Genomic DNA, 13,771 nt, shown 5'->3' with positions numbered 1-13,771 from the left:
AGAGAAAAATTAATATTTTAAAATTCATATTTATTGTTAACAGAAATAATTATTTTTTTTTTTTTTAATTTAATTAGAGTTTGTATTCCATAAATTTTAAATAATATTTTAAAATGTTTATTTATTTATTAATTTTTTTTTTTTCAAATTTAAATGCATAAAAAATGCTTAAAAATTTAAATATTTCAAATATTTATAGATGTATTTTTATTATAGACTTTTACTTAATTCCTGCTGCACCTATTTACTCTCATTTCTCTATCACACTTCTTACTTTACTTCCCTATCCTATACTCACTGCATTTCTCTCAGTGTCTTTGCTGTCGCCTGTCTGCATCCGCCAAAACGTCACTTGACACTCAAGCGCCTGCACGTGTAGCTCAACCCGGTGATTGACATGGAACCGCAAGCCATGCGCCATGACACCAAACTAGGGAAAGGTTCAAGTGTGGTGCTGCGGTGCTGCGGTGCTGCGGTGCGGTGCTGCGGTGCTGCTGTGGTGGCTACATGACAACGGGTTCTTTTAAACGGACAACTTACCCGGCTGGCAGCTAAGCACTTAAGCAGTTTTGCAACCCATTGACATTGACATTGGTGTCGCGCGCTAATCCCGTTTACCTGAATGCCACGCGCCAGATCCCACACACACACACACACACACCCAAATAAAGAAGAAGTACGCGTTTCCGTTGGTCGTGCATATGGGTGGGATATCTACATATATAACAATCAATTGGAGTAGGTTCTGGGAAATTGGAGTTGATGGATATTGAAACTAAATTTAGTTGGAAGTAGAAAGTAATTTTGATCAAGTTTAAGTACTTGAAATGCTGTAATAACAAAGCAGATTTTTATTGGGAATCTGACTTATTGGATAATGATATTTATAGGCTCTCTTTAGAGTTCAATGAACCTTAAGCTTGAATGGAGTGATAGAAGAATATATTCAATAGGCCTTAACAGAATTACGAATCGACATCATATATTATAACCAAAATCTGATATTAAAAGAGTTTAGTTTTAGTTCCCATATTATAGAAGAAATTTGCTGTTGTTTTTCTGATTCCTCATTGCTCATTTCATTATTTCTTTTATTATTATTGGCATTGAAATTGCTTGTCAACAGATTTCAATGAATTTTATGGCTACAACTAAAGCCCTTGCTTCGTTTTTACGACTTGCTATGCGCACAGTGCTTAGTGCTCAACGACGTTGATATATAGACACATATGTTAACAGAGAAGATATATAGATAGAAGAGATAGAGTCTATTGCAAGCCTCTTAAACGAAACCAGCTTAGCGTACGTAATGTATTATAGAGAAGGATGAAACTGGCATTGGCTATAAAAGTGAAAGTTAACATTGTATATGAGAATATGATATAATATAAGGAAAGAGGCAGTCCATATTGGACAATAGATGCCTCTTAATATGCATGCTGTGAGTAAAACTGGAAATGGTCTCTACTCCAATAATGTAGAAGAATGTAGAAATATATAATTGATCATTTTATTTGACATTTAGTCAGTTGATACAATCAATAGCTAAACACTGCATAATATTTACTCATATAATAATGTCATATATAATTTGTTCAGCTTCCTTTCTTTATATCTCTATTCACTTGCCTTATCAATTTACTGGTTGAGCAATTAATTAAGTCAGCTCAGCTCAAGGTGTTAGACATCTACTCTAGGTGGCGCTAGCTCTTCAACACTTACTTCTGTATCAAATTCGTACTCTTTTCCACTCACTTTCTCTCACTCTCTCTCTCTCTCATTTGCTCCTTCAACGACCATCGCTTGTTGAGTGCATATTTAATATAACTGCAGGTAACGGCCAATTGCAATGGGGCCAATATAGTTCATGTTCCATTACAGTTATTGTTGTTGTTGTTGTTGTTGTGGGCACTGCACTTTTTGGGGAGCCAGGAGTCGAATGGCAGGCCGGAAGCCTCAAATGGCGGCAGGAAGCCGAACAACAAACAATGAACGACAACACGACAACTCGACTGCAACTGTTGCCAGCTGAGAGTACATGAGCTATGCCTCGACCTGAACACCGCCCCGCCCCACCCAGCATTCCCCCGCGCCGCCCCGCCCCGCCACGACCTGAACTGCTGTGGCATGGGTGTGGTTGGCTTTTCGGTCTGTGGACAAAACATCGATACACAAGTGCCAACTGGTCCTTTAGCCAGCTGCAGCTGCAGCTGCCCCGCCCACTGCCCGACAGCACCTTTGGCCGCCCTCTCGTAACGGATGCTTAAACACTTTAACATAATTTTGCAGGCCAAAAGTGCCTATCGAGGAAACATTTGCTGCTTGTGTTTTATGGCCCAAAGTGCACCAAGTGATGTGTGGCCCGGCCCGAAAACAAACAATATTGTGTTGCCTGAGAAGTTGGCGTTAGTAAATGCTATTCGAATGCAACGAAATGAATGGAAATGTCAAAGGATTCAGATTGAAAGCGGGCATAGATAATGTGAACTGTAAGACTGAGACAATGTGTAGATTATTTAGCTGAAAAGATGGGAAATTAGATAGTGAGGAATGATATTACAGATTATAGTTAAGTGAAAGATATGATAATTATCAATATGATTAGAGGTTAGATAAAGAATAATTTTTGTTTACATAGTTTTACACTATATAAATTCAATTGAAATTATCTCAGCAAAACTAAAAAAATATTCGTTGCCCTAATTTATTTAAAACTAAAAAATATTCTCTGCCTTAAATTATTTAATGCAGCAAAACTTCAAAAATTCTTTGCCTATATTTAATTTTAATTAAATATTTCTCTACTTCTTATCTAAAGAAATTTTTAAATTTTTTGCTTCTAATATATATGCAAATCTGTCACATCATTTTCTCTAACTCTTCCTCTTCCTTGCTTAAAGTTTACTCGTCCGAAAATGACTTTTCCAGCTAACTTATCTCGCTTCTATACAAAAAATTTGCTGACTAAAATCCTTTTTCCACTACCCAACGATTCAATCATCAAAACAAATGAAATATAAATGGAAAGTTCAAGGAAATTGTAAGAGGAATATGAAAAATGGTTTCACAATAACAATACCCAGAAACGATGGTACGAAGGTAATCAGTTCATTTGAGGAAAGCGTAAAATTGATTTTCCAGCTAAAAATGATTCACCGAAATTGCTGCTCGACTGGGCTGAAGTGAATCTTGTTGGCTGCACTTGGCTAAAGTCAATCAATGAGTGCATTTTACGAGCTGCCATTGCCATGGGGAAATGTAACCCCCTCCCCCCCCACTGCTTCGGCACTCGCCTGCTCCGTGCAAATAAACAAGATTCATTAAATAAACTAGGGAAAACATGCCAAATACAATACAAATCGAATTTAATTGACTCGAGTCAAGTGTCGCAAAAGAAAGTCAAAAGCCAACGAAACCCCCTTAAAGAGTGAGGCAGAGAGAGAGAGAGGGAGAGAGAGAGAGAGAGAGAGAGAGAGAGGTATATCGCCTCTTCTCCTTTTTTCTAGTTTTGTCATTTAAAAGAGTTCGCGTGATAATAAAAAAAATGAAAATGAAGCACAGAGCAGCATAGTTTTATAGAAGCACTCAATTTGCTGTTTGTCGTTGTCATTGGCTGCGGTTGTTGTCGCGCTAATTCCCCTGCTGCCCGCTGCCCCCACACTCTGTTAACCCCTTTCGTGACGCCTGTGGCCTAACCCAATTCATTCAATAATTTCATTTGCTATTCGTTCATTGTTTTCATTTTTGTTTTTTCGCCACTGTCCGTCGCTTGCAAATGATGATTCAATTGAATTTGTTGTTTTGCGTAGCCAACCTCCAACCCCAAGCCGAGCACCAGCCCCACCAGCCCCTCTCGACAGTTGCCCTGTTAAAGCAGGGCAGCCATTCGGACTAGGTCTCCAGCTTTAACACGCCATTTGTTCGTTTTGCCATGGAATGCAATTACCTTGCGGTCTCTGACATCGACGCCAATTATCGCCACATTTAACTGCTCCACAGAGAAGGACAGCCAGTGGGTTGAAGATATTGTGGTGTCGTTTTGGCTTAGTGGTTGCAACAGTTCTTGGAAATCTCGACAATGGCTTTGGCATTATCCGAACTACAATTCTCAGAAAGGTCTAATTAAAACTGGAAAAAAAAGGTTGAAGGTTGACTGCAATTCCATTTAATAACATCAACTTTTCAATTAAAGTGTTCAAAATATTAACTAAGAGCAGCAGTTAAGCTAATGCACTTATCAAATCTGAATAATCAGAGATAATGTGTAATTACAATTTTAATAAGCTTTTGAGTTAGGGGGAAGTTGAAACCTTATGAAACAATACAGAGAACTGTGAGCTGACATAATATAATATTTTATTTTATTGTTAGGCATATATATATTCCCTACTATTCTCTACTCTACCTCAGAGCTAACTTCAAACAAATTAAATACGGCATAACCCTTAATTAATAGCCAATAAAAAGCTATATTGTGAATGCTCGGGTCACCATAATTAGCTAAACTAAGGGCCAGGGCACATTTTGCATAATTGTTCGACGAGCCTTTGACGTTTTGCCTGCGCCTTTATGAGCCATGCAATAAGATTAATTGACTTATGTGGCGTGCAGTTGACTGTTGAGTGCTGCGCTCGTCTGGACGCTACCTGGGCATTGATTTGCTCGATGGCAATTCGCAAATTGAAATGCGATATGTGCGCTTGGAGAGCTGGGCAAAAAGCTTTTTGGTCAATTAACGCTGGCAGTCTGTCTGAACATTCAATCAAACAGCCGATGACAATGACTGAACACAATTGGGCCAGCCATCATCAATTGGGGTTCGATTTTCCTCCATTTTTTATCTAATCTGCCGCCGCCGGCATTCAATGTATTTGTTGTTCCCCACTGCTATAGTTTTCCGGTAAGGGGGGGACGGAAAATAGAATGAAAATATACTCATCCTGTCGGCTGTCAACGCTCGTCATTTGATGGAAAAGGTCAGCTCTCGTTGCTTTCAAGCCGTATTCCAGCTAAGGAGCCTAATAGTTAGCCGTTTAAAAGCTAAGCTGCCTAAAAGTGACTTTAAAGTGCTGGTCTGTCTATGGGCCTGCCCATGTGTGTGTGTGTGCTTCACTCGTTGCTGTTGTTGTCCTTGCCTTGTCACACTCGCTGCTTGGCTACTCGCTGAACGAGCACCAAGCCAATTGCAGCGCGCGCTCACTTGCTTTACTCTGCCGTTCCCACTCTCTCCAGCGCTCTTTTTTTTCTACAAACATTCCAGGCTGTCAGTTCACTCACTCTCCCTCTCTCGGTGGCTCCTTGTCATGCGCACGTTTGCCATGGGCTTGCGCGCTCTCTTGCTCTCCCACGCGCACAACGTAAAGCTCTGTCAGCCCATTCACTAATGTGTATGTGTATTTCGTAAAAGCTTTTGCCTCAGCTGTAATTGTTGAGTACGCGTGTGCGTGTGTAAGCAGGAGAGAGAGAGCGAGAGCGAGAGCGAGAGATTGAGTGATTGATTGAGAGTGAGTACGTGCAGGCGCATTTAGGGCGGCTCCGTTCGCCAGTTGTTCGTTTAGTCCAGCGAGTCCAGCGACAGCTCCAGCCAACTCAGTCAGTTGGTTAGTTAAAGAGCAAAGCGAATCGTTCAACCGAAAAAAAAAAAAAATTATATGTATAAAAAGCACGCGTATTTTCGCAACGTAAAGAAAATTAAAATATTAAAAAAAAAAAAAAAAATTATGAAAATTGTTCAATGATTAATAAAACAACAATTGAATATTGCGCGCTCGTTAGATACAGGCGCGACAAGTGCTCGATAATTGCAGCGTTAATTATAAATGAAAATTAAATTCGAACTGAAAAGGAATATTTTTAGCAGCTTCGCCCCGAAATTTTCTTTCATATGAATCATTTTTTTTCGCTGCTGCTGTCTTTGCGCTGCTGGAAGCGTGCAATAACAATAAACAAAAAAGCAGAAAAAAATTATATATATAAAGAAAAAAAATCAAAACCAAAGAAAATTGAATATTTCGTGCTTTTCACAAAAGAAAAACTGTAGCAACAAAAAAAAATAAAAAAAGAACAACAGCAAAAGTACTTCGCGCTCGCACTCGCTATCGCACTTGCTGTTTGCTTTGCGTCAGATCGAGCAACCCCCTTGGCCGCCCAATCAACCACCCCAACACCTCTCACTATCTCTCTCTCTCTCTCTCTCTCTCTGTGTGCGTGTGTGTGAATGTGTTTATGGCCACTTGTAAGACCAGCGCAGCGCTAGCTATTCGGGAAAAACTCTTGGTCATGTCCATGGGCATTTGCAAATAATATGGCTCGCTATTAATTTGTCTATCAATATTATTTATGGCCACGTACAATAATCGACTATGCATATATATAGATTTATATCTGTATGTGTGTGTGTGTGTGTGTGTGCTTATCCGCTATGCAATATCGTTGACTATAAAATAACCTTTTTTTTTTGCTAGCGTGTTATATTGATTTTTTTTGTTGTTTTTGCTTTGCTTGTCACACGCTGCGTATGCGTGTTGTGCGTGTGTGTGTGTTTGTCAAGGCTCTAGCTGCACAGAGATATATATACACTCATTATATATATATATATATATATATATATATATATATATATATATATATAAAGTGTAACACCTGCTCGCCCAACTCCTTTAGCCCAAAAACAAATCCTGCTATCAAGCCAAAAATCTTTATATATAAGCTAATTGTATTATTTTCCATTACAACTTTTATTTCTTAATATTTCCTCTTTTTGGCTAGAAATCAGAAAGCACAAAAAGCTTTTGTGCTCTCTCTCTCTCGCTCTCTCTCTCTCTCTCTCTCTCTCTCTCTTGCTCTACGGTGAGCATTTAATTTGGCCAGCTGGTTTTGTGCTTATCTCGGGGTGGTTGCTGCTGGCCACGAAAGCACGAGGCGCAAAGTTAATCATTCGAATCGGCATCGCATTCATTTCGTGCAGCATCCGCGTGGCAGACGAATGTGTCTCGGCTGTTATCCTGGCATCGAGTCGCCCTGTTTGTCAACAAATGCGCATAAATTCAATTGTTGTTACGGTTATGTCACCCGCTGGCTGACAAGTGCAAATGCAAATCAATTCAATAAATTAATTCTCAACCGAAATCGAATCGAACAATTTCTTGCAGTGTAACGCGTACAAGCCGAAAGTGTAACTGAAGGCAAACAAAAAAAAAAAAAACAGAAAGAAAACAAATATTTCTAAGAAATTCTTAAACAAATAGTTTCGTAAACAAAACTGTAAAGTTAAGGCACAACAGGGCTGTTGTTGTTGCTGCCGTTGTGGGGGCTTTGTTTGTTGTTGGTTAATTTCCGTTAGACTTCTGCATCCCCCGCGTATTCGGCCATTGATTTGGCCGATATCAAACGACCTTCAAAACGTTTTGCGTCGAGGCAATACGCACCATGGGCTGCGCACAGTCTGCCGAGGAGCGAGCCGCAGCCGCCAGAAGTCGCCTGATCGAGCGTAATCTCAAAGAGGATGGCATACAGGCAGCCAAAGAGATTAAGCTGCTGCTCTTGGGTGAGTTATCATGTCTACCTGCCCCTCGCCCATTGCCTCTTCCTCCTGTCACCCCCTCTCTCTCTCCCTCTCTTGCTGTCTTTCTCCGGTTTATCGCTCGTTAGGCTTGCCGTCGCGTAATTACCATAGCATACTTAGCGGCTGCTCGTCTATGCACATCAAGTTTGACCTGCCTGCTAGGCCCTTAACGAGCTGTCCTGCTGCCGACTTGCCACATCTATGACTAATCTGTCCTACATATATACAGCTTTTTTTTCTCTTGTTGTTTTTTTTGATTGTCTGCTTTGCATCGCAAACACGCAGCACATCAACATTCTTCGGCCGTTGCCGTATGTAAATGCTATAAATTTAATAATCAGCAATAATATACATTTCATACTCAGACGCTTGGCGAAAGTTCAAGGTCAGCCAACGAATGTGGGTGTGCAGATCTCCCACTCTCTCTCTCACACACACACACACACACACTCACCACCCTCTCACGTGTGTGTCTGTGTGTGTGTGTGCCTTGCACCGGTAATAGTTGATTGCAAACTGCAATTATATTATGTCCAACTAACTGTGAACGTAATGACTCAAGCATGACTTGTGCAGGACTCGGCAGCTACTGCATAACATTGAAATAGTTCCGTCTCTTATCGATTTTACACCTGAGCTGGCTTCTGCTTCCTTAACTATCTCATTTTACTTTAGATTGTTTTTCTAGATTAACATCTTAACAAGTTGGGTTTTTATTGGCTTAACTGAAAATGAAATGGAAATGGAATTTCTAATTCAATTGAAGTTTAGCATCTCTGGGACAGTAAAATTACTTTGCCACCTCAGCTTGAAGGCAGTAAAAATTGAAGCAGATGTATAATAAATAATAAAAATTAGTAAAAAAAAAATAATAAAAAGTAGTAGATAGTAACAATTTTTGTTTGAATATATAATAATGAAAAATAAATACTTCCAGTTATAGGAAAAAATTAAGCACTCAAATAATAGATAGATATATGTATGTGCTAGCTTTTTACATTGATTTGCCTTGTCTAAATGACACTCAGCACATTCCCATTTCCACTTATAGGGTATCTGTTAGCCTAAGCTTATTTGTGAAATACTTTTCAGGGCTTTCACATTAGCAGCCAAATGAATAATGTTTGTAATTCGAAGAGTTGGTCCTCTGTGCAGTCGCTGCTCTCATTTTGCAGTTACGTATGTATTCCATTTTCCATTTCCCTCTCCAATTTGTATATCATTTTCATTTGCAATTTTGCTGATGTTTACATGTATGTATGTATTTTTGTGTTTCATTTAATTTCCTCTTGCAAATATCAGCGTCCGTCTCCTGGGCAAAAGATTTAATTTCTGACAGTTTTGCGGGCTTGTACAAAATGTTAAAATGCTGCTCAGCATTTCTTTATAAATATGTATAAGTGGGTGGGTGTGTGTGTGTGTGTGTATGTGTGCTTATGATTACTTTTCTCACACTGGAGAACAATGTTTATTTAAAAGAAGCTTCAGTATGCGTGCGAGTTGTTCAAAAATCGAGCACATATTCAAAATAATAATCAAACAAAAACTAAACTCTCACCTCGACCTCATCTCTGCATCTCCTGCTCTTGCTTGTGCTCTTTCTCTTGCTCTTGCTCTGGCTCCAGCTTTCTTTGGCTATTCATGCAATTTACGCAGGCATTAAATTTTAAGCACTCGCCTTCACTTCCCCAATACAAACATCTCATTAATTTCACGTGCCGGCAGTCATAAACAACGTCTTCCACTAGCCGAGCTAGATAAACTTTGCGCTTGATGCCAAAACATTTCTCGTTCGGTTCTCGGTTCCTCAACTCCCAAGTTGATTGTTGTATTTAATAGTTCTTGAATGGATGCATTCACACACACACACACACACACCCACACTTCTAGATATTTATAATCGAGAAATTTTCTTAACAATTACGCTTGGAGCGCATTGAACTGTTTTCTTCAAATGAACAACGGAACCTAAACAAATTTCCATGGCGCATTCTTAATTTATGGACATAGTCCAGCAAGTAAACGAGCCGCAACACGTTAAGCTTGTGCTGCGTGTGCTATGACGACCCTTTCTCAGGGCGACGTCTAACTTGTCTATATATAGAACGTTACAATTTGAAATGTTTAAAAACGGAAATACTTTTTTGTTTGCCATAAATAGCTGAGCGATTAAAAATGTATCCCTAAAGGTCCTATCAAATAGTTTTTATATTATAAAACTCTTTTTTTATAGTAGTTGTTTGTTATAAGTATATTTATGGTCTTTGGGAGAAATTTATAGGTTCATAAATGGCAAAGAGGGAAAACTATACGACATCAGCTGTGAATTAAGATAGACTTTGATATGTAGAGATTGCTATTTATATAGGATACCAGATACTAGATACAGCATACAAGATACAAGATACAGGATACTAGATACTAGATACTAGATACTAGATACTAGATACTAGATACAAGATACAAGATACTAGATACTAGATACTAGATACTAGATACTAGATACTAGATACTAGATACTAGATACTAGATACTAGATACTAGATACTAGATACTAGATACTGAATTCTAGATACAGGATACTAGATACTAGATACTAAATACTAGATACAAGATACAGGATACTAGATACTAAATACTAAATACTAAATACTAAATACTATATACTAGATACTAGATACTAGATGCAAGATACTAGATACTAGATACTAGATACTAGATACTAGATACTAGATACTAGATACTAGATACTAGATACCAGATACCAGATACTAGATACTAGATACTAGATACTAGATACTAGATACCAGATACTAAATATTATTATTATACCAGATACAAATGAAGTTACAGTAGCTATTGCAGTACATAGTTCAAACTTTATACTTTGACTAACCTTAAGATCTTTCACTAAAGTTCCCATTTTAAGTAAATAAATATAAACATAAATAACAAACATTCTAATGCAAAAAGTTCCCCCTGATTAAGTAAACGAATTTGATTGAGCATTCGTACCATAAATTATAAAAATTCTGGGAAAATCGTTAGCAAAGATAATTCGTGAAGCGCTTTAGCAATAATTTTCCAGCTGACTTAAATGCACAGATTATCAACAAGTGCATGCAAATCACAAATACACAAACACACACACACATACACACATACACCAAAGCGCACTCAATTATGGTGAAGAACGAAAGAAAATTAGAATGAAAAACTGGGGGGAAAATTGCACAGAAAATTGTGTAAAATGAAAGCGGCTAAAATTAGACAGCAAATGCAGTAGACAGTAGACAAAGGCGAAGTGGGCTAGTTAATGCAAGTGAAGCCAGGCACAAGGCACCAATTGAGATCCAAATAGAGCAATTTCGGGCGTAGACCACCTAAGTTAAGCAGAAGAAGAAAAAAAAACTGAAACTAGAATAGAGAAAAAACTTAAATCCAACAATTAAGCCTTTGTTATGTTCAGAGCTGTGCTACAGCCGGCGGACAAGTCCGAGCCAAGAGCATAAGATGCTGATGACCATTATGATGATGGCAATCATAATGATGATCATGATAATCATAATCACGATAACGTGCTCAGTATGTGTGTGTGTGTGTGTGTGTGTGTGCTAAAGGCCATTAAGCTCTACTTGTATAATACAAAGCGCACACACTTAGCTCAACAACTACGAACTATGCACTTGTAATCTGTGCATAAATATTTATAACCTCCCTCGCCCTGTCCAGCCCCGCCCGCCACGCCTCGTTGACCGCCCCTGTAACGCCCACAGTGAAAAAGTGCCCCGAGTGCGTTTTGCGTCACTGCACATAATCAGACGCCTTCTGTATTTTGCACTTTACATCTTTGCCACACACACACACACACACACACACACTGGCTTGGGGCGAAAAGATACCCTACACTAGTGCTGTGTGGGGTAGTTTGGCTTTTTATTTTAGTCTGAATTACATAAGATAGTTTTAATTGCTAAAGTTGGGAAGATTTTGAAGTAAAAGTTGAAAAAAAGGTATTTAGTATATGGAAGGAACAGTATAAAGTGTGTAAAGTATCTGGATCTTAAAATTATTGTGCTCATCCCTCTTATAAAAATATATAATATTTAGCAACATTTCCATCAAACAGAAACAATAAAAGCTTAGGCTTGACTTTGATTTTGTAAATAAAATATTTAAAAATAAAATATATTAAAAAAAAAATTAATTTAGGTAGCAATAAGCTTTACAACAATTTTCGCATAATAAGTCAACAGCTCAACAAAAATCAGAACAAAATAATTTTTTTAGCTGCCAACCAAAAAAAAAGCAGAAAATTTTATGCTTATAAAAACTGAAAAGTAAAATTCAATTACTATTTTATTTATCCTAATATGTTGGGCTCAAACTATTTTTTATATTTGTGCAAAAATAAATAATAGTACTACAAACTAAACACATACTACAATTAATCAATCTACTATTCATTAAATATTTATATTAAAAATAAAATATACAAATAAAATCTAAACAATTATGCTAAATATTTCCTCTACAATTTCTTATGCCAAATGACACTTGAGCAAATTTCCATTTAGTCCATTGCTATTTTAAAAATTACCACAAATATTTATGCACTCCATTTAAATTGTAACCCCATAACATTATATGACTCTACATTTTCTATTTACACTAACCCAAGGGTATTTGTTGAGCCATGTTGCAACAGCTTGCAAGGCATTGGCCAAGCGTGATATCTTTGTAGCATGTGCGTCTTATCTGATTTCTGTATATTTGTTGCTTCTTTATTTCCAGGCGCCGGTGAATCGGGCAAAAGCACAATAGTCAAACAAATGAAAATCATTCACGAGAGCGGGTTCACTGCGGAGGACTTTAAACAATATCGACCGGTTGTCTACAGCAACACAATACAATCATTAGTTGCAATATTGCGAGCCATGCCAAATCTTAGTATTCAGTATAGCAATAATGAACGGGAGGTGAGTCGAACGCAATTCCATTCTAATGCATACCGTTTATCTAATCTGAGTCTCTCTCTTTCTCTCTCTCTCTATCTCCTCTTTAGAGCGATGCGAAAATGGTGTTCGATGTGTGCCAACGCATGCACGACACCGAACCCTTCTCAGAGGAGCTGCTGGCTGCCATGAAGCGGCTATGGCTAGACGCCGGCGTACAGGAGTGCTTCTCGCGCAGCAACGAATATCAATTGAATGATTCCGCTAAATAGTGAGTAGCAACTGTGATTTGTAACTATTTATAGAAATTTCCTATAGGCCATGGTGGCGGGGCTGTGAGTGAAGTGAATCAAATTCTCTTGCATTGAGCAGACTTTACAGACTTCCCTTAGCTCTATGCTGCATATCGCACTGCAGCTATAGAATTTTTCTTATGAAGATTGTGAAAACTTGGAGAATTTTTTCTTTTATTACTAAGTAAACATACTTGAGCTAGGCAAGGCTGGGTCCATTTATGAGTAATTCTTGAACTTCTTAGTAAGAAAACGTATAAAGCTCGTTCTATTTATACTTGGATGAAGTTTATTTTTCTTTATAAATCAAATATTGAGTAAGATATATAAAAATCTATTTCCAGTACAGTTTCAGCAAATTAAGTTTATAACAAGATGTAATAAAATTAGCAACAGCTAGTAAATTATTAATAAATATAACATAATATTATTTAATAATTAAAAAACAAATATTTATAATCCAGTTGGGGAACATTTTCACAGCAAATGAATAATATGCTGAAAAATGAATTTAAATATATATGTTTACATTTATAATTTACAGCGCAAAAGCTATAAAAAGTAAATCTAAATCAAATGTTTAAATAAGAAATAAAAAAAGATTTCCAATCAATATAAAGCGCTAAAATCCCAATGCTTTATGCAGTTCATAGGCCATTCTTTATACAAATTGTATAAACATTTATGTACTGATTCATTAAATTTAGTCATGAATCAAAGGCTTACTGCTAAGTCTCATGACCTTGAATATAAACGGAATGCTGCAGCCTCAATTAATCACATATTCATCAAAGGCATTACATGCACAGCATATGTGACACATGATATATATATATATATAGCGGTATATGTGTATATAAAATTCAACATTTACATCACATAAAACAGACTAATCCCCATGAATAATCGTTTCACATACGCTAATGTGTGGCTGTGTTCCACTTCCATTGCATTCCGGG

At 37.6% G+C, this 13,771-nt stretch overlaps 1 protein-coding gene across 5 annotated transcripts in view; it reads left to right on the top strand.

Moving 5' to 3' along the window:
- Galphao (G protein alpha o subunit) overlaps window positions 1–13,771 on the top strand; it is a 38,066-nt gene that overhangs the window by 3,223 nt on the left and 21,072 nt on the right. For 2 of the 5 annotated variants that reach the window (XM_018103808.3, XM_089261312.1), the window contains exons 3-4: window positions 12,359–12,543; window positions 12,630–12,790. In XM_018103808.3, coding sequence (XP_017959297.1) covers window positions 12,359–12,543; window positions 12,630–12,790 — 346 coding nt within the window. Of the gene's footprint in view, window positions 1–5,561; window positions 5,682–6,932; window positions 7,547–12,358; window positions 12,544–12,629; window positions 12,791–13,771 lie in introns of those variants that run through there. The other 3 variants (XM_089261313.1, XM_089261314.1, XM_018103809.3) reach the window with 3 other exon arrangements.

The sequence above is a fragment of the Drosophila navojoa genome, chromosome 5 (assembly GCF_054131105.1).
Source record: "Drosophila navojoa isolate 15081-1374.11 chromosome 5, UAZ_NAV_1.0, whole genome shotgun sequence".
Taxonomy (NCBI): Eukaryota; Metazoa; Arthropoda; class Insecta; order Diptera; family Drosophilidae; genus Drosophila; species Drosophila navojoa.
This window is presented reverse-complemented; position numbering and strand designations above follow the sequence as displayed.